Source organism: Stigmatopora nigra, chromosome 7, assembly GCF_051989575.1.
Source record: "Stigmatopora nigra isolate UIUO_SnigA chromosome 7, RoL_Snig_1.1, whole genome shotgun sequence".
NCBI classification, from domain to species: domain Eukaryota; kingdom Metazoa; phylum Chordata; class Actinopteri; order Syngnathiformes; family Syngnathidae; genus Stigmatopora; species Stigmatopora nigra.
The window spans coordinates 9,971,016-9,998,074 of record NC_135514.1 but is presented as its reverse complement, the minus strand read 5'-3'; the positions used below and the strand labels follow the sequence as shown (position 1 = coordinate 9,998,074).

The 27,059-nt window shown below is 39.4% G+C and overlaps 1 protein-coding gene and 1 long non-coding RNA gene across 7 annotated transcripts; one reads left to right on the top strand and one right to left on the bottom strand.

The window, feature by feature from the left end:
- Positions 1-250: 250 nt before the first annotated feature.
- Positions 251-26,103, bottom strand: arhgef1 (Rho guanine nucleotide exchange factor (GEF) 1). 6 transcript variants are annotated; one of them, XM_077720644.1, is made up of 32 exons: positions 26,022-26,103; positions 24,819-24,854; positions 21,676-21,857; positions 15,552-15,749; positions 14,792-14,890; positions 14,028-14,070; positions 13,709-13,955; positions 11,365-11,394; positions 10,752-10,863; positions 10,603-10,678; positions 10,498-10,527; positions 9,406-9,615; positions 9,195-9,336; positions 8,385-8,396; positions 7,440-7,583; positions 6,707-6,894; positions 6,456-6,602; positions 6,296-6,378; positions 6,036-6,161; positions 5,853-5,967; positions 5,682-5,782; positions 5,281-5,355; positions 5,063-5,138; positions 4,811-4,978; positions 4,542-4,629; positions 3,972-4,076; positions 3,352-3,404; positions 3,118-3,261; positions 2,941-3,042; positions 2,478-2,638; positions 2,170-2,271; positions 251-2,091 (listed from the first exon to the last, which is right to left on the bottom strand). In XM_077720644.1, exons 4-31 carry the CDS (start codon positions 15,711-15,713, stop codon positions 2,197-2,199), a joined length of 3,114 nt encoding a protein of 1,037 aa, XP_077576770.1. In that variant the 5' UTR covers positions 15,714-15,749; positions 21,676-21,857; positions 24,819-24,854; positions 26,022-26,103; the 3' UTR covers positions 251-2,091; positions 2,170-2,196. The 6 variants fall into 6 exon arrangements, with proteins under 6 accessions (XP_077576770.1, XP_077576769.1, XP_077576771.1 ...); XM_077720643.1 differs by lacking the exon at positions 21,676-21,857 and having other exon boundaries at positions 26,022-26,097; XM_077720645.1 differs by lacking the exons at positions 8,385-8,396; positions 21,676-21,857 and having other exon boundaries at positions 26,022-26,097.
- LOC144199182 (uncharacterized) lies at positions 12,006-14,101 on the top strand. The gene is made up of 2 exons (XR_013326862.1): positions 12,006-12,176; positions 13,719-14,101. It is a non-coding gene; the product is annotated as an uncharacterized LOC144199182 (long non-coding RNA).
- Positions 26,104-27,059: the final 956 nt, after the last annotated feature.

Below are 27,059 nucleotides of genomic sequence, written 5' to 3'. Positions count from 1 at the left end.
AAAACACCTTTAAACGTTACCAAACGAGGGTTTAATTATATTATTTATGTCAGTGGACAGGTTCTAAAATAAGACATCTGACTCAGAGTGAGGGCTAAGATTGTAATATTAAACTTACTCTAAATGGAGAACTTATTCAATTAGCATTTTAAACTTTGCTTTTACAGTGAGCCAAAGCAACTATGTGCTTGGTCTTAAAAATTAAACAGATCACTCATATCAAGGTCTAAAACCACTATAAAAAAATCACTCATATTTTGCCCAATTTATTTAAAAAACAAAACAACGTACCACATTTTTCCTTAAGTGTACATCATTTCAACAGCCTCAGTAAAATTAAAACCCAAAATACACAATATATTTCTTGCATAGTCAACGCTTAGAAGAGAGAGAAAAGCCTATCAGACATTTTGAGAATATAATACAAGCTGCTAGCTCTAAATTCTTATTGTTTGGCTGGTTTAAAGATGACCCTGGTAGAAAAAAAAGTTGTGTTGATTATGTGTAGTAGGAGTAGTACTTTCCCCTTCTATAACATAACAGTACATTCTGAACAAGTCTTCATTTTGGCAATATCAAGTTAAATTTGGCATAGATGTTCTTCGGTATTAGGATTAAAAAGATTTTTTTTCAAAAATCAAATACTTGCTCTAATCCCTACCCACTTTTTATTTTTTAATTTATTTTTAATCACACCAGGCTCTGTGGAGAGTAAAAAAAACTACAAAAACTGCACATCATTTTATATCTTTGGTCATGCACTTAAATGTGTTTATGTAGTCATCAATTGAAATTATTTTTATGTTGCTCTTAGTAAAGAACAAGAGAGGGGATATCCAACCTAATTTGGTAGTGTAGCAGCACTGGGCCCTGCAGTGTTTCCACTCTAGATTCACCTTGTCTATGAAAATAGTATCTAAAGGTCTGCTAGTTACTTTTTTCAAGATATTACAGCAAAATCACTTAACAGCTATTCGTAACCATGGTCACATGATTACCTTAAAACAGCAAGAATTAAGACTGCAATAAGAATTCACAGGATGATCAGACCCTTGTCAGTCTACTGAAAAAAATACTGGCTACTTTGAACACATCCATTTGACGTATATGCACTATTAATGGTGGCAAAAGACATCGGATCCTTTTTAACTAGGCTGTTAAAGTAGATGGGACGTCTTTTGCCATCAATGAGTGAAATAGGGCAGCTAAGGAAACAGTGCTACCTACAAATTTCTACCCAACTCAATTTTTCACAGCCATTTTGGTAACATTCATCTCCTTCCATCTTACTCTCTTTTAAGTATACTCACCACAATTTCTTTCTGCATTCCATCTGTCGTACATTCTATGTTAGCCTTCGCATCTACGCTCTCAAATCGGGCCCAGTGCTGCTTTGCGTCCACTAGGGGAAAGTCCAAAGCCACCAAAAGGAATAAATAACAGTGAACAAAAACAAATTCTCCATTATTACCAGCTTGGTGGGGCGATACTATTCCTGGAGAAAACCACATCCGTTACAAAAAGAAGCCTGCATAAAATAAACAACCTCACACAGGGACACGCCGATCCACACCATCAACTATTAAAATAAAATGTGTGCATTTTCTGTTGTACTTTGGCAAATAAATACAACCATTCGGTTTTTATAGCAGTGCTTAACAATGACTTACTAAGGCAACTTTGTATGTAATTTCATTATTAGTTAGGCAATCAAGTGACTCGATTTCTTGATGTATATGTGTGGAACAGCACTTCTTAGGAAACAGCAAAGAGTATTGATACTGTAGCTTTTGTCTTTTTGGCACCTCTCTGCAAATAAACACTCAAACGAGGGGTGTCTTTTCTTTTTTTTTTTTGGTTCTTCCTCATCCTATGTACAAAACGCGCAACGCTACAAAACGCAATGTAACGCATGCATGCACACATACGCACACATTCCACAGCACTGGCCGCAAAAGCCCCTTTTTCATCCGCTAGCAGTTATCATCCAGCACGTGTCCGTCCGAGCATTTTCATAGCTAAGGGAAGATCTGCGGACGTATCTGGAAAGCTTCTTGCACTCCAAACCAACACCAATTAAAAATAAACAGTCTAAAACAGAAAAATAAACACATATTTAGTAAATGTAAAATACGAGCAAGCTAGGGCTTCAGTTTTTTTTTGTCTCACCAAGTGGCCAACAATTGGCGTGTTGTCTTAGGCAAAGTGACCACCCTCCAGTGAGAACTTAGACAGAGCTTCCTGTAGCCTGTGATGTTCCTCTTCAAGAGTCTAAAAGACAAGAACATCAATTGCACATTACTTCAAGAACACACATACACAAAATCCAAACCATTTTATTGTCATTTTCCCTCAAGTCCAATTGAGACTATTGTCAGAGGTGTAATAACCGTGACCATTGGCCATTTTTTGTTATTTATCTACAGTTAAGTCATCTCTCTTGTGAGTTCAAATGCTATTTTCTTCCACTAAATCACCTGAAGTCTCTTTATTTGCTCCTCCAGGCTCACGAGCCTCTGACACACTTGCGTCATCCTCTCCGGGGACAGAACTAGCCTGGCTGTGTCAGAGGAAAGGCCCTCTTCATCCCCTTTGGCACCAACATGTTCCTTCTCATTTTCTGCTGCTTGGCCTTCGTCTAAAGACACAGAGGTTTGATAAAATGACCAGTAAATTAAGTCACAATATGAACAAACTTGTTGCCATTGGCAAGGATAGACAGCCAATCAATTAGATTTTGAGTGCTTTCACTATCAATGGGAGCCAATGTTGAAGAATAAGAACATATATATGTATATATATTTTTTAAAAGTGCAAAATATGCGAATTCCAGGATTCTGTCAACTAGAGAAACCAGATTTGCAAATATGCGAGGTAACAGGACTGTGTATGCTGTAAATTCTATAGGAGAACCTACACATTTGAATAAACAAAAATTACCTGTTGATTGACAGGTGTCAATTTCAGGATTATGGTCATCTCCATTTTGTCCGTCCTCTGACAACCGGATGCTCCCGACCAGCAGCCTTTTCAGCAACATGACTAACATTTTGGCAGGAGGAGCTTGTCAAGTCATGACATCACAGAACACGCCAAAACACTTAGACGGAAACTCACTTTCTTGCAGAGCGTTGGCGGCCATCTTTTCCTGATCACTGTTAGTGTGTCCGAGAAGGTCGAAGCCTTTGTCGGACAGAAAGTCGATCAGAGAGTGCCGAGGATCGGACGACTTTTCATCTGTGGAGCTGTCCTTATCGCGATCTGCGTATACACGAAGGTGCGTGCACACTTCGAGATGGGTGTCAACAAATAACAATGCAAAACAATGTGGACTCGCAATCACTGTCTTACCAGTGTTGTTTTTTAAACTGCTGTTCTCGGTGGGGCTTTGAGGAGCGCTCTGTCTGTAATACACAAGGACACACACCGTCAGATGACGTGCATAAGCACACAGGGACGAATGCACTCAGTTACCCTGATAGGTTTATCAATAATTACCTTTCTTTGTAATTATCAATAACTGCAGGCAGACATCTTATTCAATTATTGACATTTAAATAAATAGATTGGATCACAGATAAGAACCTTAAGGGAAGATACATCTTCAAAAGTATCCTCTCGAATAGTATTTTGCGTACGGCTTTAAGGCATTTGGATAAAAACAATCACGCCTTCATTTGACCTAACAATCATATAACAATTACATAAAGAAAGAGCGAAGTGCAGAAACAACATATTTGTTATTGGCCAGTGACCCTGGCTCCGTTGGAAAAGAGAACAACCGATCTCGAAGCCCCAGATTGGGCGAGTTGCGGTATAAACAATCCTTGGATAAGAAGTCCAGGTGAGAGAGGACTTGAAGATTGTTTATGACCTCAAGCACTTTAGGACTAATAAGAACAAGGATTTAACAAAGAAATAAATTACCACAAATATATGTATAATAGTAATACAGAATAAACCCAACATACCCGGAAGAAAAAAGTCCTGCTCCACTTCCAGGTGGCAGTGTGATCCTCATGGGCGCACCACTCTTCTTCAGATCATCCACAGCTGACTTGATAACATTAGTCCACCTGTACACACACCACCACCACCCCAGTTCAAATGGAGATATTGTCTATAACTGTCAATGGCGGTGAACGAGTAAAAGGCTACCAGCAATTAAATTTATCCTGAAGTATAAAGATATTGTAAGATGAATGATATTTTTTGCATTAAAGAATAAATAAATGAATACCTAATCAGTCAGAACTTAACTATAGTCTGTATGTGATTATACACTATTAAACTGAGTGATATACACGTATATTTATTGACACATCAATTAATTTTGATTGGGCGTTAGTTAATTTGACTCTTAAAAATGGCAGCGAGTACTGTCAATGGCAGTTAATGAGTTAAATGAGTACCCTAAAAGATTCCAAATAATAATAATAATCATAATTCATCCATAAAATCCAATGAAAAAAATAGAAATTTGCTATTTTGTTGCAATTTTGTTATTAGATTATTATTTCAGAGTTTCAAGAGACACTCACAGTTTCCTTTCACCCACAGACTGAGCAACCAGCTCGTAGATCTGAGCTCCGCTGTCCCAGGTGAAGATCACATAAAAGGCCTTTAAATCTGAAAGCAAAGTACAGATGGCATCAAATCAGAAATAGCGATTCATAGGTTTCAAAAGAAGAAATAAGTCATGTTTTAGATCCCCATCTAAAAAGTCTGGCACAAATATATTGCTGTCTTTTTTCCAAACACATTCAACTTCATTATAGTCTTCTGCCGTTTTTGTGTGTATACGACTAACCAGTGGCCACTTCCCGCAGGAACACCGAATCCAGCTTGATGATGGGACTGAGCATCTGCTTGCCTTCCTGGACGGCGTTGATACTTTTACTCTGACACTTGAGCACCATTTTGTCATCCTGCCGATGCAGGAGAACCAGCAGGTCACCCAGCAGCACACATTGCACTTCTGACGGGACACAGAAAAGCAGATATTCTCCAGATGGTCATCACATGACAACCCCCCTCACCCTAATGGCTACTGAATACTTACCGACAGCCTTCTCCTTGGTGACCTTCCAAGTGAGAGGGCCTTCATACAGCATCTTTCTCTGGGTCAGATCGGTGTTCTAACATGTAGAACAGATGGAGAATAACCATAGGTAGAGAATAGATTAATAATTAAAAATATGGATCATCGTCATATTTTTGAATTGGCCAACAATTTTTTAAATGATTCATGATGTTTTTTTTTTTTTTTCCGAATTGTACCTTATATTCTGTATAAAGTTCATTACTGGGCTTGAGTCCTGATGTATCCAATCGGCGTTGGTAGTCCTTGAGCGTCTGCCCCAATATGAACACAAGATTAGACCCCAACTTGTGAACATTAATATAATACAGTGCTTCTCAAATAGTGAGGCTGCCCCCCCCCCAAGGGGGCGTGGAGTGATGCCAGGGAGCTTTTAACTTAACAAACATACTTTTTGCCAGACTAGAATATAAAGTTTCATTGCACACTTTTTTGGTGGATAGCAGTGGCATGCTTACTGTCAGAATTATATATCAAACTACTATTTTTGGTTGGGGGGGGGCACGAAACATTACATTCTTCTTTTAGGGGGTGTTAACATAAAATGAGCGTGTTTAAATAACATCACTTAGTTTCTTACCAGAAGGTTCTCCATTACTTTGACCTCCTCGTTGACATGATTAAGGATCTTTCTGCAGCACTCTGCGCTCTGATGTATGCGTTCTTTCTCCATGAGATTCTCTGTGATGCGCAACGACAACAGTTCAGTTAGAGTTCTCTATTTGGGAAAACTTGCACGCTCGCACAACACCTGTGTTTTTGGCGATGTTTTCCAGCAGCAGCGGATATTTGGTGAGTCTCTGCATCTCAATGGGAATGATGTCCTTCAGCTGCAGCCTCCGACATTGTGGCTTGCTCTCCGCCTCCTATCAACAGAGTGGCTGCTTAATGGCACTGCTAAAATGGCTGTCTTGCTAATTAAAGTGCGTCGTACTTGGATGAAAGAGTTGAAACGAGGCTCCTTTTTCTGCCTGCTCTTAATCTGGTCAAGGGCCCAGGACTGGTGACTGCAAAAGCGGGCTGTCAGCTTCTGGAACCATTCCCCTTCTGGGCCCTCAAACTAGAAAAAAACAGACAAATGTATTGTTTGTTTTATCACAATGGACGAACATTATGTGTTCAATATATTTCAACTGGAACAACTGTAGAATAAACTGAAAATTGGGGTAAAATAAATGAGAAATGTAATCTCACTCTGTTGAGGACGGTGGTGCTGATGGATTTGATAATATAGTTATCCTCCAGACGAAGTTTCTTCAGGTTTTCGTACAAGTTATCTGGACAAGGAGGACAGTATTTTACTGACTATAAATTGTATATGACTACCTTTGAGTAGCAAAAAAAATAACCTTACAGTGCATTTCAAGGATATCGTCCAGGTTGGGGAAGATGGTGGCCAACTCGTTGGCAGTAAGAAGCTCTTCTCGTTCCAGGGGCTTGGAGAAGATCATCTGAAGGACACTGAGCATGCGCACGTGTGCGTGCTCTGTGGCAAACAACTCTACATAAAGATATAGAGGAATTAAAATAAGGAATAAAAGTCTTAGGACCCCAGATTGTTTCATTTTTCCCATTTTCAGAATTTTGGGAGTGTCATCTTCTCACCATTGATGACCTCCTGTCTCTTGGTCTCCTTCTTGGAGAGGCTGGACATAACATCCGGGGAGGCCAGATCTCTCCAGTTGGGCGGGTCTTGCTCAAACTCCAGAAGACGCGGCTCCATCTCCTCGGGAGGGGCGGGGCTGGCAGGCGACGAGCCGGAGCCCTCGGAAACCGGGACGCCTGCTTCATTGCTGGTTGACAAGAGGAATGGTTTGGAGAGTCACAATTCAACTATAGAATGGTTTTGTTGTAGTACACAACACAGTAACCATCTTTAGTTTTGTCATTTAACACAATGCTGTAATACAGCAAAAAAATCTTTAACTGTTTTTCTGGATTTTTTTTCCTTTTACCCCATACATAAGAATCTAAAACATTTTTTGGTTTAGGATTAACAACTAAAAATATCATACTCTTATCTTTTATTCCATTCTGTATACTTCAGAAACAGTTTCTTCAATTGCTTTTACAATGTTATTTTATATAAAAATTAAAAACTTTATTTTACTGATTATATTTATATTCATTTAATTTCTCAAACATTTTAAAAGTTAGTTTCAGTTGTTTACTACACTACAATGTGTTTAATTTGTGCTACAAAAGTATTTAACCTGCCAATGGTTACTAAAAAATATATATATATTTAACAACATTTTCCCATAGCTTTGTTGTATCCCTGAAAAAAAAGATACTTTTCAAAAGCAACCTTCTGTCCATCCCTGCTGTGCAATCTTACAAATGGGGGCCGAGCGTCGTCACATTGGAAGAGATCTGCAGGTCCACGTCGCTACGAGAGCGATACTGTTTGGCCCGGGAAGAGCCACGACGTCGTGAATGGTGACGGTCCACGCGAGCACTCTCGCTACGCGTGACCTTCTTACTGTGGGTTCAAGGGGAGGGTGTGGACGCAAGTGGACGGGGAATGGGAACCACATGGGGGAAAAGGAAGTAAAACAAGAACAAAAGACAGAGAGAAAAGGAAGAAAGAAGTCAGAGAAAATTAGCAGTAAAGTAACAGGGGATAGGAAACGTTCAGTTGAATTGTTTAAGAAAGAAAGAAGAATAACGGTAAAAGAAAACACAACATTTACAGAAAAAAATTGAGAAATGACAGAGAAATAAACAATTGTCATGATTTTAGACAATAATACATTTAGGTAAGGCTTCATATTGTCGTTGTCCATTGAAATGAATGTCTTTTTCCAAGTCAAATTCAGATTTTTTTGTTCCATTGTTTTTGTCCCAACTAAAAAATTAAATATTTGACAACAATTATTATATTCCTAATGACCCTGCGCTTCCCCAACAAATCCATTTATTATTCTTTAAAATATACCATCTTTTCTGAAATTAGGGGAATTAACGCAATGCTTTACATTTGGTTAAAATCAACATTATTGTAAATTATTGATTATAGAAAAAAGCTTGCAAAAGTCAAAGCTTAAGTACATTCCTATCAATGGACAACAGCAATATACAAGTCAATAACAAAATATTGTAGAAAAGCAATTAAGTTCTACAGTGTACTAAATATATATTTATATATATAGCATGCATATAAATCTATGCAATGGAAACAATACTTAACTCATAATTGTGTTACTCAATGAGTGTGTAAATATGTGTGTGCGCATGTTGTGTGTGCCCAAAGAATTGTCCGCGACTCGGTCAAGTAGCCCACCTTGTCTTGCGTCTGTGAAAACACGGGACACCACAAAGTTAACATCTTGGCGATGCATACTGCGACTCAATCGCCGTTTTAGCGTAAAAAGTGTACAGACTGGAAGATAGGTCAATTTGTTGTGTTCATAGTAACTGATAATGACGGTAAGTAGGTATAACTGTGATGGTAAGTTTGGCGAAATACATGTGAATTGTCATATTGTACAGCACAACCTGCTGGTATCACACGGAACTGCACACTGAAGGGAGACCAACATGACAAAAGTGTCCAACCCGAGCAGGCAAACATGCAAAATAAGCAGAAGGCAGCAAACTCAACACATCTTTCTTTGCTGTGCCTGTTATAGAAATACATGTATGGTACAGTAGATTAACAAAGAACAATTTAACTTTGAAAGTTCTACTGTACGTGTGGGGAAACAGGAAGACGCAATAAACAGCTGCAGCTATATTCAAATTCAATGTCTCCGTTAGAATCCAAAACCAAGACTGGTTGCAAAAAATGACAATATTTTCTGACAAAACTGCACTTCTGCATCAAAACGATTGACAGGTGATGTTAAGAAGGCAACAAAAGTGCAGCTTTTAATATTCAAAGACAAGACAAAATGAAAAGAGTGAAGGAAGAGAAGTAAAGACAGCAAAGGACTTAAGGGAACGTTGTTGTTTTTTTCAATGTCAGGGGCAACATCGCAAAAAGCTAGCACACAGCAGGGACAGACATCCTCAGGCTGAGGATCAACACACATTATTTGACTTTGTCTGGTGGTAAATACTATTTGACAATATAATACCTTCTTCCCCTCACCTGTCTTTCTCCAGGCTCTCTTCTGTAGGGGTGTCACCACTCAAGAAAGGCTCCCCAACTCCCAGCGAGCCCCCCGGGCTAACAGGGGACACGTCGGTCCATTCTGACAAAACGAGTTGTTCCGTACGATTGCCGGAAAGGCCTGGAGATTTAAAAAATAATGATGTATCACAAGTTGTGAAAAAAAAACATTGACAATTAACAAACTTACCATCAGGGTGCAGAGCCTCGGGGCTGTTGCTCATGCTAACGTTGTTCCCCGAGCCATCCGTGATCTCCACTAAAGGCAAGGGAGTAGAGCCGCCTCCTCCGGAGCTGGACCCCGACTTCCTGCCGGGGAGGATGGGCGCCGCCGGGTCGATGAAGGAGCCTCGGCTGGGCGTCGGACCCTTCCTCTCCTGACTCCCTTTCTCTTTGTCCGCTAGAGAGCAGAAGAAAATGTCAGCAATTGGAAGTTTGAGAGGGTTAGTGGATAAACCCACAACAACAACAAAAAACGTAGCCAGACATCCACCTCGTTTAGTGACAAAATGAACATAGAATGTGTGGTTAGTGTGGTTTGGAGGTGCACAACTCAACCTAGAACTGACCTAACACACAATGAAAAATGTGAACAAAGGCCCTCCTAGTGTGATTAGGGACATGCACACATGCTCGTGGGTTGATTAGTACGTCTAGCTATTGTTGACAGTGAACCCTTCCTGTATCGCAGTTCATCACTTGCAACTAAGAGTGAATTTACAGTATTGTACTACCTGGTACTACAAATTAGGACTCTACTGGGAGAAATCCAATTATAAAATTGAAAAAACTATAACAAGAAAAGATGCGGAAGCACCTTTAGTCTAATATTTCACCAAATACTGTGGTATTTATAGTAATTAGAGGGCAGAATGGCTAGCTTGAGAATGAAAATTACACGGAAACAGGTGCAAATAAATCATTTAAGTCATTAGTTAATATAGGAATAGATTAAGGTTGAATCTATTTGAACTAAGAAAGGTTAGCAGCAAAAGATGCATTGATTTAAGTGTGTTGAGCAATTTACAGATTAAGGGAAAAAATATGGTCAAATAATGAATATTATGCTTTCAAAAAAAATTCACGTATTTACTTATGTGAAAATTGTTAGGTGCTTTAGTAAAAAAATATTACAGTAGATTTTGAGTGACTTTATCATATTGAAAATTATAGTAGGGGTTAAATTACTATGTGCCTCCTGAACATACTCCCCGCGATAAACAGGGGTTCACTGTACAAATAAACGGGGAAAGGGGGAGCGAGCACTTGGGGCGACTTGTACCTTCGGCTTCCATTTTAGGTTTGACCTCAGCTGTAACAGGAGAGAGACTGTCATTCACGAAACGCTTCAAAACATGAGGATAGTAGCCAAGTTGCTAATACGTACGGTTGCCAGCAATCCAGCTGGGGATCCCAGGGAAGCCTCCTCTGGGCTTAGTCTTTGTGGACTCATCCTTTTTGTTCTGTGGAAAGAAGATGGCGTGAGAAGGAAGCAGACACCGGTTGTGCAGTAGGGAAAGGGATTCCTGCTCTTACTTTGACTAACTGTCTGCGGAAGAATCCCCCTCGGGACTTCTTGCTGTCCACAGCCCTGCTCTTCACCCCAAGGTGCTTCATATAATAGACCACTGCTGAAAAGATGGACTGACTAAAAACACAACAATAAAAGCAGTTAATATTTTATGTACCGTATTTTCATGACTATACGGCGCACTTAAAAGTCTAAAATTTTCTCCAAAATAGACAGTGCGCCTTATAATACAGTGCACCTTATATATGGAAAAAATGTCATTCATTGAGGGTGCGCCTTATAATGCGGTGCACCTTATAGTTGTGAAAATACGGTAGATGGATAATTTGCTTTCAGCCCTCCTTGTTAAACTGATGGACATTTATCAGGGTCAATTTTGAAATTGGGAGTGTCAACAGGTTTTTCTTTCAGAAAATCTTGAATGCCTACAGATCTTTTTTTCCTCGAAAAAAACAACAAAAACCATTGTACATGCATGAGAAGATAAAATATACAAAGGCTTCTTTTGGAATACTTTCATTGAGGTTTGACCACACCCCAATCTTAAGTAAAGCATGCAAATAAACTCTCAAAGTAGACTTTCTGCACCAGTGAAATACAAAAACATATTCAACTCACCATTTCTCCTCATCCGAGACTATGGTGGGTCTGAAAAAGGAAGAAAATGTTTACAGAAGGGCAGAAAATGGGCATCAAAAGCACACTGACCTCTTCCTTTTAAGAAACATTTTTCCTCTCGCGGGCAACTGATGAATAACAACAATATTTGTCTCTTCGGCCGGTGGAATCTAAAACGACTACTATGCTTGTCGTGATCCAACTCAAAGCTGACTTTTTTGTTAGTTTGTTCACAGCTAAAGCTTTTGAACATATTCTAATTTAAAAGAGGTTTAAAAAAAAAAAAAAGAAAAAACGAAAAAATAATCTAAAACGAAATACTAGACGCATACAAAGTTGCACTGCTATCTGCTATGTGAATGCTAAAATGTAAATGGTGAAAATGAGCGAAATTTGTTGTGAGGTATTATGGAAAAAAAGTTGAGTAAGTAAGTGTCTTCTGTAAGAATATGAGATTGGAATGCTGAGGAGTTCAGTAGAACGCTATTTATGCATTTTTCACAGTCTGATGCAACATGTAGGCAAGACAGCGGAAACATGACACTTGTCTCTTGTCACCACAAAGGATGGGAGGGCTTTCCTTGGGATTTCCCCGCCTCATCCAATCAAAAGGTTGTTCTCAAGAGGGGTGAGCGGGTACACACGTGCGATGCTTAACAGATGATACAATTATTTGATTGTCTCTCAGGGGATAAAGAGCTCTACGATTGACTTGGCAGGATGTTCACAAGGGGGAAGTTGCTGCTTCTTGCTTTGTTTGACATGATCAATTCAGACTGGATGCTAAGCAACGATGAGCAGTTCAAATACGAGTAAGATAACATTCCGAATGCTTGGTTATCACTCAGGTTAAGGCCATCCTGACATCCGAAACGCCGACGTGGCCGTTGTTCAAGGTTCGGTCACATTAGTTGACCGTTTGCTTGCACTAGTTAGAATTTGGCACGTCACTTTCCTTTTGTAGTTGTTTAACATGGCGTGTTAGAGCCACATTGAAAAGAATAATACATTATTGTAAAAGACCAAGTTGTAACTAAATGTTGTTTATGATATCAGGGATTGCTGTGTTTTGATTTGTGGGGCTGTGAAGCTCTAGGAGACATTAGTTGTGAAGGGAATAAAAGTACATTTTAAGAAGAAAAGTTACATATTTTAAAATGTAACATGTGAAGTTAAAGAATCTGAAAAAGTTTTTGAAAAAACAGATTTTTATGATTGTGATTTTTTATTTTATTTATTGGAATTGGAATGTTTTTGGGGTCTTTTCATACGGCCTTAATGCCTAATTGTGAATAGTGCTCCCTCCCACTGGCCACATGCCAGCTCTAGAGCCTTCCTGCCAGCGTGGCAACTGCACGTGGCTGACTGACTCCATGTTCAACTCTTGAGCTGAATGGTCTTAAATCCGCTGTTATATGCGTCTCATAATGGTCGTCATGTGACTGATTACAGTGGTGAAAAACGTTTTCTGAGATTAGTCTGGTCTTTCTTCTTTGGCTTTGTGCTGTTGTTTGTTTTAAAGACTACAAAAATGAAAGCTGCACTATAATTCCATTAGCAATTTTAAATGAACTCTGTAGCATAAACAGGCAGATACTAATACATTCTAGCTAAACGTTTAGGGAAAACACATAAGGAATGATAATGTGTCATTTCATCCCTCTCATTCTATCTCATGTGATGACAATAAAAGCATTCAATTAAATTTGATTGGCTGTCTCACAACAACCACTATCAATGTTTCAAGATTCTCTCCTTACATACCTGGCCACCTCCTTATTAAACAATTGCAACACGGCACCTATTTTCTCACACACACAGGAAAAAGTCTAAAATGTAGGACTACAAAGTGGACGGCTTTTGGCCATGGTAGAACGGGCTCTTGCCGCCATCTGGCAGACAAACATGGGTATCACTTCTCCATTATAACGGCTTTAGAGGGAACACATTAAGACATTAATGAATCATTTCATTATATTTTTCTCTCATTTGTGTGTTTCCTCATATCTTTTATACAAAATTGGGACACTGACAAATTTTAAAGGGTTTAGTTGGTAGTTGTTTTAGGACCATGGAACGAATGAGAGTATTTACATATAAAGTACAACTCTACTTACGAAATTTTCAAGTTACGAAAAAAAGTTCTAGAAGTATGACTGTAGTAATATTTTGTAATCAGTGACGCCATTACTTTTATTATTACAAATGTATGAACATTTTAAATTTTAGATGTTTTCTTTGCTCGGTCAGACATGGTAATCAAGATTTCACATTCAACCAAGCATTACTGCATTTCTGCAAATTTTAGATTGTCAGACATAATGACTGGTATCATCACACTCACTGCGTTTCAGACATCTTGTCCAGCAGGTTCTCGGCGACTGACTTCTCCTTCATCTCTGTAGGGATGCGGTCGGTGGGGTAGTGACTCTCCACGTCAATCAACTCAGCCTCATTGGGCGTCATCCCCATCCTCCTCTTTATCCTAAAGTCCTCCAGCTGCTTAGCCACCTCGGGGGCCTGCTCAAACTGGACCTCGTAGGCAAAGTGTCTTTGGAGGTCCTCTGACAGCATGTCCGGTCGCGTTCGGTCTGAAAGGAGCGAGCATTTTATGAGCATATGTGACAAAATTATCCCAATTTGCATTAATGAGTATTGCTTACCCAATTCGATGGCAATGGCAGGAGGTACTGGGACTCTGAGAATCTGAAATAACAACACGGTAAGCAGTGTCTAAGCATCGCCACAAGAGGTCTCTTCAATATAAAGAATGAATGTCTTGAAGTCCAATCAGAAACAGTATTAAAAAAAAAGGATGAACAAAAGTTTTTCCCACGACTTGAGCAGGAAGTTGACGGGTCTAAAAACAATAGGATTAGATACTTAATATACTTAATTGGATCTGTGAACAAGTCCTGACCAAGTCAATGTATTTATATAAGGTTTCTCATTGACAATGATTTGAAAGCTCAGCCTAGTTGCCCAAAAGAATATCATTTTTTAAAAAGCCACAGAGATTCAATTCAACTTCAAACTGGGAAGTTGGACAGGGAATTATATGTTTCAGAGCCATTGATGCTGCCAGCCACTCTCATTTGAAATAATTGCCCTCAACTGTAGTTAATAAAGACAAATTAACCAAACAAATAGCAGTGCATTTAAAAAAAACAACTATGAGACAGTTATAGTAAAATAGACACCAATAACTATTATCACTAATAGACAACAAAGGAACTTTGTTATTAGTTTTGCCATTTTTTTAATAAATTGGTCAGAAACCTGTAAAATAAATGTGGTCAAGATTGATTTTAAAGTAGTTGATCAATTGGAACGTTTGATAATTTTGTGTGGGTGCATGTTATAGGTGGGTCTAAAATTGAACCAACAGTTTTGCATCAAACACATAGTTAACAGCAATTCTACTTACTGCACCCTTGTCCAAGAAAGTGTTGTAAAATTCCACAAATTGCTTCTTGGTTTCTTTGGCATTGAGGTTCTTTAAGAGGTCACCGTGAAGGTAACAAAGCTGAGAGAGGAGACACATGCAAAACGAAATTGGAATATTTTAGTGCATGAAAATTTGTGAGGATTGTTTGAGTGGGCGAGAGGAAACGCAAACGACATGAAGGTTGAGTCACCATGATCAAGCCTAAACAAACGTTCTTCAGATACTGTACGCATGAGAAAGAGGAAGTGTTGTGTTTAATGGAGCGAGTGTGTCGGACAAGTAGGGTTGGGTCACTGCTGTGTCTGCAAACTTCTGTGGCTGAAAAAGTGCACGTTTATGCATTTCTCACAAACTAGGGGCTTTTACTAAGTGAAATGCATTTCCTCAAAAAGTGGGCACTGTGCTTAAAAGATATGCAACTGTAAGACCAGTAGTTTGTTATCATTCACATGCAGACATTGAAGAATTACCTGTTTGAAACCACAGTATCGGTGGGTGATTTGTTTTGTTTTTATCGGTGGGATCTAGGGTTGGGCTTCATAGCCTTAAAATTATATCATAATATTTCAAAGAAATGATGTGATGACAATATGGGAGCAAAAATACTGAACAGTATGCATGTTATTGCTGTTTTGGGTTAAGAGCATTTAATGTGCACACAATATATTATTTTTCATAAATTAGCAGGAGAAAATGAAGATAAATATACCATAAAACATGTATAAAATGAAGATCTCACCAGTGGTGCAGGGTCAAACTGGAGGATGACATGTTGCATGAAGACCAGCAGGTGGGCGGGCCGCTCTTTCAGCATTTCGATGCTGCTGAACAAGCACCTCTCATCCACCACATCGTTCAAATCATTCTCAAAGTCCTCGTCCTCAGCCCCGATGATGTTCATGGCTGGGTCCGAGCACTGAGCGCCACACTCGCCCCGCTGTGGACACACAACCACAACCAAAATTCAGTTCAACATGCTCTGACTAAGGACATGGAAATGAAACACTTTTACCAATTGGTCCAGTGTAGTTCACCGTACACTTTAGAACAGACAAACCCCATCCAGAAATTCTAATTTTACTTCTGGAAAACCTTAAATAGAACGGCTAAATAAATGGTCATTAAATGCATTTTAATTAAGACACATTTCTAATAAAATAATGCTCAAATTAGACAAAGTCATCTTAAAAACAGGTCACAAATCAAGTGGATCTGCAACTGGCAAGGCATTTTCGTGAGAGCGTTTACGGTAAAAAGCCCATAAAAAAGATTAATATAACAGGGCACACACTGTAATTGCTGCTTGAGGTGTCGGTTTGCTTGCCCTTGAGCATGTACCCCTCAAGAATAAATTCCCTACAATGACCCCTTCTTTCCATTTGGCATGTTTAACATTACAGGACAAAAAAATGAATGACTACCGCCGAAAGAGTGCTAACAAAGTTCGAAAAGCAAAAAAAAATATCACTGCAACATTTTGGCTTGTGGTTGACCGCATAATTTCTCCCTTTCCATCTGATTTTCAGATGGAATTATTGAATAATGAAAGCTCTCTATAGGGCCTGATGCAGTTCTAAATGTATTAATAATTACACTGCAGGTTTCAGTCATGCTTAGGAAAAAATGGCTGACACATTCACCTTCTGCAAAGACACAGAATCTTTTATGCAGTGCGCAGACGCAGGCTGAGACAACATACTAGCGCTCACTAATGAAACTACATCACAGAGGAGTGAGCGTAACGGGCAAAGTCAATTCCTTACTGGAATAAAGTGGTGTCTTTATGAGCACTCTCTTCCATTGTCAAATTATCTCATTTTAATTGCACGCCAAGGTCATTGTTCTGTGCGGTTACGTGATCCGCCTGGGCCGGAGAGACGAGCCTTTTCTGGTAAGGTCAAGAGACTGTGGGCCAAGTGAGTGTTTGCCTTTATAAATGACTTCCCAAGTGGTTCCAGTTCATTAAGCGCTCATTGTGTAAGAGCATTGTGTTGCCGAAACACTGACTAAAAAGGGAGGGTTATGCAGACTAAACATGAAAAAGCCACATATCAGACTTGGTCTTTTATAATAACAAGAGAAAGATGGGTGGTGTAACTTATGAAAGATGGTTGAGTCGTTTGTTAAACTGTATGCAAAAGCTGTGGATATGCTTAATAAAATAGATAAAATGGGAGGGACAGCTTTCAGGCCTTGTAAAATTGATCTGAATGTGTATATATTTGCTGGACTTAAAATGGCAACTACCAACAAATGTAATACTAATATTTACTAGTTTGGAGCCATTGTGTAAAAACCATCAGTTAAAAAAACAACAACCAAATACCATTTTTTTTAATTGGATCGCACCAAATGAAATAAAGTTTGACCTGCCCTTTGTAGTCAAATTAGAAAATAAAGTGCCTAAAATGTGTCATGAGATGAAGACCTTTGCTAAAAAAAATTTAACATTTCAAGGAGTCTACATTTGCAAGGGCGGGACATATCTTGGCTTTTAGAAAGGACTCCCCAAATGATTCCAGTTTGATTAAGGATTCATTGTGTAAGTGCATTGTGTTGCTGGAACACTGATGGGAGGGAGGCTTATACAGACTAAACAGGAAGAAAACTATTGCAAACAATTTGGAAACAAAAACTGCAATTCATCAAATTAGGCTCACAATTGCATAGGTGATTTTTTTGTAGATTTTATGTGCACAGTGGAAGTCTTACAATGAATGGAGTGATTATTTGTGTTTCCATTATTTCCCACAAGGACAATCACTGTGAAATTAAATCACTTGGCATTACAGAATGAACTGTACTGTAGGATGGGCACTCATGCAGACGCTCACTTTCAGTTTTATGGTGAAAGAAGACGCCAATGTATCAACGCAGTGTTCAGCGGGCAGCCAGGGGAGAGATGACAAATTTTCAGGGTCAAGGTGAGTTCGTGCGGATGCCTGAGCCAGCGAAACAGAGCTCTGACTGAGCAAGGCAAGGTGAAACTAAGCCATTGAGCGAGAGAGGAAAAAGAATGCCTTCATTCATGATATCATGGAGTGGGTTGTGGGTTTGACCACGGGCCCAGTTTCAGAGCCACACGTGTGGGAAGGGTTAACCAAACCAAACGCCGCCCATGTTACCAAGTGCAAACAATAACAGCAAGGAGCAGTCTAAGAGTCTCTCTCAAATAGAGAGAGAACACTGGATCACTGAAAAGCAAGGTAAGTTTGTAAACGTTTACTGAAGTCAGGAAAGGACCTTGTACCTAATGTTTTCCTGGAAAACCCTTGTATCCTTGCCATAATTTGACAGCCGGGTAAAACAAACAGGGCGGTCTACGTAACATGCTTCCGACTGGAGCTCAATTGGCCGAATTTTCCGAGAGTCAACAGTCAAATTTACCCAAAATGGCTACATCAAAAACAAAATGGCTTGAATAGGTCTTTAAGGCTTTTTGTTCATCTGCCAAAATGTCTATTTTTGTCATAAATCAACAACCCTAACCATAGTGGTATCTAACATTTGAGCATCTAAAAATCAAGGTTGTTTACTTACATCAAAAGTCATTAACGTTGAAGACAATTGCTCATTTATCAACTAATTGTTCAATTAACTAACTAATCAGTAACGCTTCACATGGCAGCATGCAACGAACGTCTTACGCAAACCAATCAGAGATTTTAGAAGCATCATATAAGCAATGCGTTGACTCGAGTCAAATTCGAGTACTACATCGCAGTATGCAAACCGTACGCTAGATTGACGCATTGAACGACCCAGTGACAAGCGGTGGAGGTCGGTAATGTTAGGTAGCCATGTTAGCTTAACATTATTTAACTTTGTTGCGCTCTTCGCAAGTTTTTAAGAGTTGGGGGGTAAAGGGTTTTGCTGCTTTCCCAGCCAACACATTCCAGCTCTTACTAAGTGTCAGGTGGCATCAATCTAATGATAGCCATCAAGCGTACGTGTTTCTGTGTATTTGTGTGTATGCGAGAGTTAAGACCCGCCACGTATGTGGGAGGGGGCCATTCCAATGTGATTGTGGGGCGCTAGAGTGTGTGCTTGTGTCTAGGACAACTGCTCTTTACAACAGCGTTCCAAAGTCTTCCAGGCTGCTGTCCAAAACTACTTAGGAAGCAATAGAACAAAGGCTACACAATCAATTAGACGTCTTGAATGTTCAACAAAGTACTACGACAAAAAAAATATTTATAATATCGATACACATGCGTTTCCTGTTGGGACAACTAAAAAGAAAACCTGAAAACATGTCAGTCATTAATGGACTCAAAAGGCAGGCAATTGAATGCAAACTTACCATGAATGGTGAATGGGGAAAAGTGTTCTATGCAACATTGTACGACAATATAAATGAATGCTTTTCATTTGATTGATTCATCATCATTCATGTAATTTGGATCCATATGTTTTGCTCCGTTGCACTCTGACGAAAAAAAAATTGCGTTGGCTACATGCATGCAACAATCAAGTATTGACAAATTGCATGCTGAGCACTAGCATCTGTATATAACTAACAAGCCACAATCGACCTATTTTCAAGTGTCATTGCAAGCAAATAATGACTTATTTTCCATCCCTGCAAAATATTTCATTCGGTGAAAGATGAAATCCTCTACTGGCAAGTCTATAATGCAGTGTTTCTGGGTTCATAACACGTCTTAGGTCTTAAGACGTGGAATTGAACCCACCCTCCCTACTTGAGTGAGTTTTCATCTGGGACATCCACTTCCCGCTACACCAGGGGTAGGGAACCTATGGCTCGGGAGCCATATGTGGCTCTTTTGATGGGTGCATATGGCTCTCTGCTAATCTGTGAGCTAAAAATATGGAAACCGTCAGTGAGAGTTGATTCCAAAATGCACCATTAGGAGACCTTGTCTACTTAATGAATTTTTAAAATGTACATATTTTCATGTATGTTTACTTTTAAATTCGGTGTATAGCTCTCAAGGCAAAATATTTGAAAGTATAAATTGTTTAAGGCTCTCTCTGTTGAAAAGGTTCGCGACTCCTGCACTACACCATCAAAACGTCTTTGATTCCACAGATCCAATGAGAACAAAAAGCTACAAGTTTATCCACTGAATGGATTAAACTCATAAGCCAAGGGTACTTTAAGAGGTCTGACTCAGTGCAGCAGAAAAAAAGGGCATTCCTCATGGGCTGGATGGAAATGGTTGATACATTCCAAGGTGCACCTGGGCTTGTGGATATATCAAGTCATCGTCCACCTCTTACAATGGAGCCCACGTCCTGTCCTGTTATTCTAGACCAGGGGCGGTGGCCCAAAAATAGACGGCGGCTAATGGCAGCAGCGTTCTCGTCGCGCTCATCCGGCCACACGGGCTAATTATCAACCGGTGGGGGGATTCCCAACAGCAGACCCCCCTACATGCATACAAGGCTTACAGGGGGAGAAGTGAACAAGGGGAGTGGAAGGTAGCAAGGCGCACAGACAGGAAGAGGGTGTAATTTCCTGAGGAAGCTATCAGAACCATTTCCTACCATCGCCATCAGATGGAAGAAAGGGAAAGCCAGACAGAAGGAATGAAAGAAAAAGGGGGGAGGAAAAGGTGTGAGGTGAGAGGTATGAGAGCCCGGCCTCTGCAGTGACATGAGGAAGCGGCACAGGAAGTTGACACCACAACAAAACCTGCTGACGACCAAATGAAGAAGCGTACGTGGCCTGAAAGACAAAGACTGAACAAAAAGAAAAGAAAAAAATGCTGTAATTCTCGTAAAATTTTGCTGAGGGCGAGATTATTTACCAAAATCTGCTTAACATCAGTTGAACCTGAACTAGATAAAAATTTTGAGCAATGTTTAAACTAATTTTATAGGTAGATAAATACATTAGCATATAAAAACTGGGAGTTTAGTCTACATACAAGATTATTTTTAATTCCTACCAAGACTTTGTGCCTCCAGGGTGGAGACCCCCCTGTCAACTATTAGACTAAACACAGAGAAAGGGAGGAAAACGAAAAATGGGGAAGAAAAAAGAGGTAGCAAAAAAAAAAAAAAAAGAACAAACAAGGGTCAAGTGCAGGAAAAAGTAGGGGGATCACCTGCAAATGTGGATGTTTTTTTTCTTCCAAGGAAGCATCTGAACATGAACAATGTCCTGTCCTCACAAACACTCTATTCCACACACAAACACACTAAATGCTTGCACCGTGGAACAAATGCCTTTTGGCTGCAGCTGGCAGAGGTGACGTAAGCCAACACCTCAGTGAAAACACATTGCTGCCTGTGTGTATGTGTGTGTGTGCTTGTTAATGTTTTTATGTTGAGTGTCCCATCACAGAGAAGCAGTGACATAAGAGGAGCTGCCAAGTAGTGTTCGCTCAATTCATGTAATGTAATTTATTTTTTATACACCAATGAAGATGAGAATATTGTAAATTTGGTAAAAGTTCTATAAGAACATGAGATGCAATGCTATCTTTCACAGGCCTATTTATTGAGTTACAACCTAGTTCCATTCCTAAATTGGAGACGTAAGCTGAATTACCTTGTGAATTGGATTTGACTGTTTATGCCGAATTTTGCTTAAAAATACTTAGAATAAAAGAAGTTAAAATATTACAAAAAAATAAATAATACATCAAATTAAAATTAAAAAAGATGGATATGCTTATCATTATAGTTGAGATATGAATGAAGAGTTTAGCCTTCCAATGTTGTATTTGCAACTGAAAGCGTGGACTAAAACCAAATGGCCAAATTGACAACAAGTGCTCTAATGGAGAGTTTAAAAGGAAACAAAGGAGCACACAGCTGTCAGACAGGCAATTTAAAAGAAACTCGCTCACGTTGAGGGGAAAAAATGAGGGGCAACAGAAAACATCTCTCACAAGTGCAGCTGTTTCCTGTCTCGTGCAGAGCGAGGGTTCTGCTCAGCGAACACGGTAGCGGAGTAAACGCCAACTGCTGCTGCTGCTGCTGCCGCCGCCGCCGCACAGGCTCTTGTTTAGCCAAAAATTCTTACTGGAAGTACCTTGGCAGCCATTTTTTTTCCACAGTTGGTTAATCTTTGCTACAAAAGAGTAATAGGGTCCATTAAAAGTAGAAAAACAATTGCTCTGGTCAAAGTCATCTACTCAAGGAAATAAAAAAAAAAAAAAAATTGAACAAAGGAGGAAAAAAAAAAAAGGAAAAAAGCCTTCCATCTCTGAAAAATCCAGAAAAGTCTGCTTGCTACAAGCAATGGAGACTATAAAAGGAATTGTATCCTGCACTAGCCTTGTAATGTCACTTCAGAAAGCACTCGGAGGGGACCAATACGGACCCCCCCACCCCTGGGCCCGGGGGAGGGATGACCCATTTGGGGATATGGCGGCCCCACTGACAAACGCGGCGCCCGCGTGCTCGCTGCTGTTGGTGAGCGCCACACAAAGGGCAAAGTTATCCCAGAAATCTCATCACCGCTCCAACAGCCGGCAAACAACAAAGCACGAGCCGTGGGGTCGCTCACGAGACACTGCATTAGGGACGCCTGTGCTGTTCCAAACAGTGCAAACGCCAGAGGCCAATTAAAAAAATACGTTTTTTGTACAAATATAAATATGTATATGAAACTTTTTTTTTTAAATACCACACTGTATACCTGGCAAAAGTACCTAAAATCCCTAAAAAGGTCAACAACGTATACACATAACATTGGAAATAAAATATGACCACAGTTGACTACATGTTTTTGAAAGCTATGTTAAAAAAACCCAACATATTTACATTAAAACGTTAAAAAGATGACTATATGTAGAGGAAAGTATTCTCTGCATGGTTGCTTAACCCTCCCAACTTTCCTCCTCCACTCTTGCCACCTCCAGTGCAAACAAACAAAGTACAAGCTTTTGTGCCAGCCCCCCCTCCACACACACACACTACTTAACCACAGTAAATGCATTCATGGCGAGCAGACAAGGGCCAATTATGTCATTTAACTAGCATTACGTGGCAGCTAACGCAAGATTAAAGCTTAGCCCTTTTCTTTCTACATCACTTGCTTGCGCTGACATATTTATTGGCACGACTTCATGTTGCCCACCAAAGGTTTTCTAGGACTGCGGATTAGCCATTTTCCCTTCTTTTTTCTCTTCCATCCAGAAAACATTTCACTCTCCCTCAACTCTGTGATCATCGACCCCCACTACACTCTCAGACCGCCCTCCCTTCTCTCTCTACATGGAGGTCACTAGCTCCATGGAAACATTTGATAGGCCAGGAGCCATCGACTGGCACGGATTGGCAGTTCCCGAAACCCAACGTCTAACTGTTTCCGTGTGTGTGTAAAGGACTAATTGCCGAGGCCAAACACACATACACTCCACTAGCATATGGGACACTGAGTCGTTTATTTATAAGTCTGCTGCATGTGTCTGGAGTTCATTTGGTTTTACATAGTGCCAACATAAAACAGTGGATGCTGTTTTTGCAATCATGGCTGCTACATCACTACCCTGGCCAAATGCCAAAAACACAACATTTCTATGGCACGTGGAGAAAGTTGTGTTCAGTGGGACCAAATATTGATGTCTGGATATATGCTTTTCATCCATATGCCCAGGTCTGAAGTGATCATATTGATATTTTTTGCAAGCAGAACAGAAAAGATAGTAAAATACACAGAAATGTAGAGTATTTTTTGGGCCAAGTGAGTGAAAAATGTACTTTCAGTAGTAGTCTTTAAAGAAAGATGGTACTCCATGTTTCTGCGATGGGTCACAAAAGTCAATAAATACATTGCCCAAGTCCTCCAGGCAAGTGCAACCATCATTTTACCTCAAACAGCACAAAAGTATGCATCCATCCATGACATTATTTTGAATCTGTGGTATTTTCTATTCATCAGAAAATATCTACAGCTATCCGAGACTTTTAAAGGGCAAAACGTACATCTCTGCATTCTTACAATTTCCTCAGGAACGTAGAAGCAGTGTTCGTATTCTTTCGACAAGTATTCAGCAATGGATGTATCTCCTAGTTTTTGAAGGTTGAATTACGCCTTAAAGTTGCCACATTGGCATGACTAAACTTTACTTTATTCCATTTGAACAAAATTTGATCACAAATTGCGCTCTGTACTCTGTGCTGTCTCTCACTTTTTACATGGCGCACGAGCAAGAATAAACATCCAACCATAGAGTTGGTCTTTTTTTCCACCATGATCTTCGATGAATTACTTCATTCTCGCCTGCTTCGAGACACTCTGGGACAGACGAGAGTAAGTCTTTCCACTTTCCTACTGGCCCAGAGTACCGAATAAGATTGATGGACAAGTTAGATCCGTGCAATAAATGGAACAGGAAAAAGCAGGATAAAGCATTATGACTATTTAAGCATGGTAAGAACATTCGTGCGGTTGTTTGCATTAAAATGGTGCTTTATATTGGGTCAAATTAAGTATTTTCGTCATGTCACAATTGTATAAATATCAACAAAATAACCCACTCCAGTAGCAGTTTGACCCTTTGACCTCTCCAACCCAAATGGAAAAAAGTACAAAATATCAGGGGGCTGCATCCTTCAAAAATCTGCAAATAAGTGAATAGCAAATTACCCCCCAAAAATCTTTATTTTCTGGATTTTGAGCAAATACAGGTTATTATGTATCCAACATATTGCCCTTATCAATATCCCCTCAACTCAATCTTAGAACACCCACCAGAGGAAGGTTAGTTGGCCATATCTCTAAGCCAATTGCTGAATGCTGTTTATCTTAACAGCGGGCCGAGTTTTACACGCCGACTGGTGGTATAAACCCACCGCATAGGAGGCCAAGTGCAATGAAAAAGGCAACATTCCTTTAAAAGGAAGAGGAGGTCGCCTTTGGGCGGCTCACAGGCCCGCACTTGTTGGGCCAGGAGTTATTACAAGCTCGCCCTCGCGCCACTTTTGCGCGCTCACAGGAAGTTACAGTCATCACCAACATTTGAACTCAGAAGGAATCCAAATGACTAAAGTGGGCAAAGATTAATGAAAGTGTGGATGAACTTACTATGGATGTTGTCAATCGTAGCTTCACTGTTGTTTCCTGAGAGCACACAAACAGTAGTGAAAATCATTGGCAATCAATAATAAGCAGACACAATATTGATCACGTCTGCATCTTTAACTAGGCCACACAGAACAACCATTTTATTTTGGAATCAGTCTAAATGTATATAAACAGAATGTTTGCAAACAATCTTGTATACTATATATCTTGGGGGTTGCATGTGCATAAAAAGCATGTTGGTTTTATTGTATCTCAATCAAGTACACATTTATCAAACTAATTGGTAAGTAGTTATGCAAAAAAAAATGTTTCATCATGGCTTTTTTGTCTCAATTATATTTTTTTGTGAATTACTTTTTTTAAGTTTCAAAATAAAATATTTTCTTAAAGAAGTGAAAAATCAATTACTCAAATAAAGAAAAATGGAATTACTCTTCGCAGTATTGACAGTCTCACTTTCATTTGATCACATTATTTTGAAATGTTAAAATTCACTTCATTAAATTCCCAACTAACACACATTTCTAAAGATCACTCATTGTAAATAGAAAAAATTCAATGCACTGGATTTTTGGGGGTAAAGTTGGGGAGAATAAAAATATTAATGAAAAATCCTTGACTTTATTTAGAATTGTGTCCAGGTAAATACTCTGGCTGTCCCACGTCTGGCCCACTGATTCCATGTTTCACAGCAGTTTAGTTCTGCCACAGTGGGGCAGGCGTGATGATGAGGATGACGATGAGGACCTGTCGATCCCACTATATATAAAACACCCAAATTAAATGATCATCCTGGCTCCCAAAAAGCGTGTAGTTCCCAACTTTAATAACTCTGCTAATTCCGATTATTTTATGAAATCTAAATGCAACACATCGTTTGATCTCAAGATCAACGACACTAGAACACACAAACGCCCTCCTATACGATTTCCCACGCGTGACACACACCAATTTATGTGCTCAATGGCATGAAAAGAGTCATTAAAACGCGCCGTAGGGGTTGTTTTGAATAAAATAAAGCCGCCGCAGGAGGCGATGTAGTCCGATGAGAGCCCCCTGGTCGGCGCAACGTTACAGTGCTGGGGGATTTGTCGGACAAAAAAAAAAACAAGTAAAAAAAAAGGATCGCGATCACCTATTTATCACTTTTATACATTGACACAAACGCAGTTCATTGTGTCTGTGATAAAAATGGTTACTTACCCGCAAAGAGGAATAAAACGTCCGTTCGAGAGCCTTTCGTGTTGAGAAAAGTTGTCGTGTGTCATCAAGTAAAGTGAAGTGAGCAAAGGTGGGGGTGGGGGAAGGAGGGTCGAGAGGGGTGCTGTATTGCACGCGGAAGAACGCGAAAAAACACTCTCAAATTGGGAAAAAAAGGGATAACATTTTCAAGAAGTAATTATATTTGGAATGAGTTTGAAAAATTAAAAATCGTTTAATGTTATTTAAGAAAACACCGTGAATCACACGCTTCCGCACTGTGTCACATGCTAAATAGTCCCCTGACTGTTACACTTTACCAATTGTTGACTTTATTTTAATTGATGTAACTATATATGGTACCACCCAGTCTTTTTGGGATGTACATAACAATTAAAACCCAGTGTTTGAAATACCTCTATAGTTATTTGGGAATAAAGTGTCATCGTGTGAATAAACTTTCGGGTTAAGCCCAAACAACTTCGTTTAGGGTCAATGCCCCCCTTTTAACATTTACGCTACTGTTTAACCGTGAAAGTCATTTGTTTGAAAGACACAAGTTCGCATCTCCCTTTTAGACAGGTTAACTACCCATGATGAGGCCATAAAAGTATTTATTTACAGACATTTATTATGTCGCGACATAATATCCACTGTGCCACTCTTAAAAATATATTTTGAGAGCTTTAGCACCCCCTGCTGTACGAATAAAGACATGACAACTTTATTTTTAATGTAAACATTCTATCAGTGATTAAATTAAAAAGCCGTCAATTTTACAATGGAAACATTCATTCATAATTAAAAATTTGAACTTAAAACCAGTTACTGTATCTAAATACATTAAATAGTTCATTAAAAAGCTCAATATTTGCATTTATAATCAGCTCTCATTTAATGAATCCTTAAAAAAAAAAAAGATCAGATAATGTAAAATTCAGTTAAATTAAAATAAGTTTCATTTGACAAAATAAAAAAGTCTATGTAGAAAGTTGACACACCGTACACTAAGACGCTTTTTGTCTGTTAACAGCAAAACAA

Bases quoted from the DNA above. Each gene is read 5' to 3' on its own strand.
- arhgef1 (XM_077720644.1), bottom strand. From the start codon at position 15,713: ATGAACATCATCGGGGCTGAGGACGAGGACTTTGAGAATGATTTGAAC. The intron at 9,337-9,405 runs GTAAGTTTGTTA...TTAAATCTCCAG, and splicing joins CGAGGCTCTGCACCCTGATG to GCCTTTCCGGCAATCGTACG. The intron at 3,043-3,117 runs GTGAGTTTCCGT...CCAAAATGTTAG, and splicing joins CGCCAACGCTCTGCAAGAAA to TCATGTTGCTGAAAAGGCTG.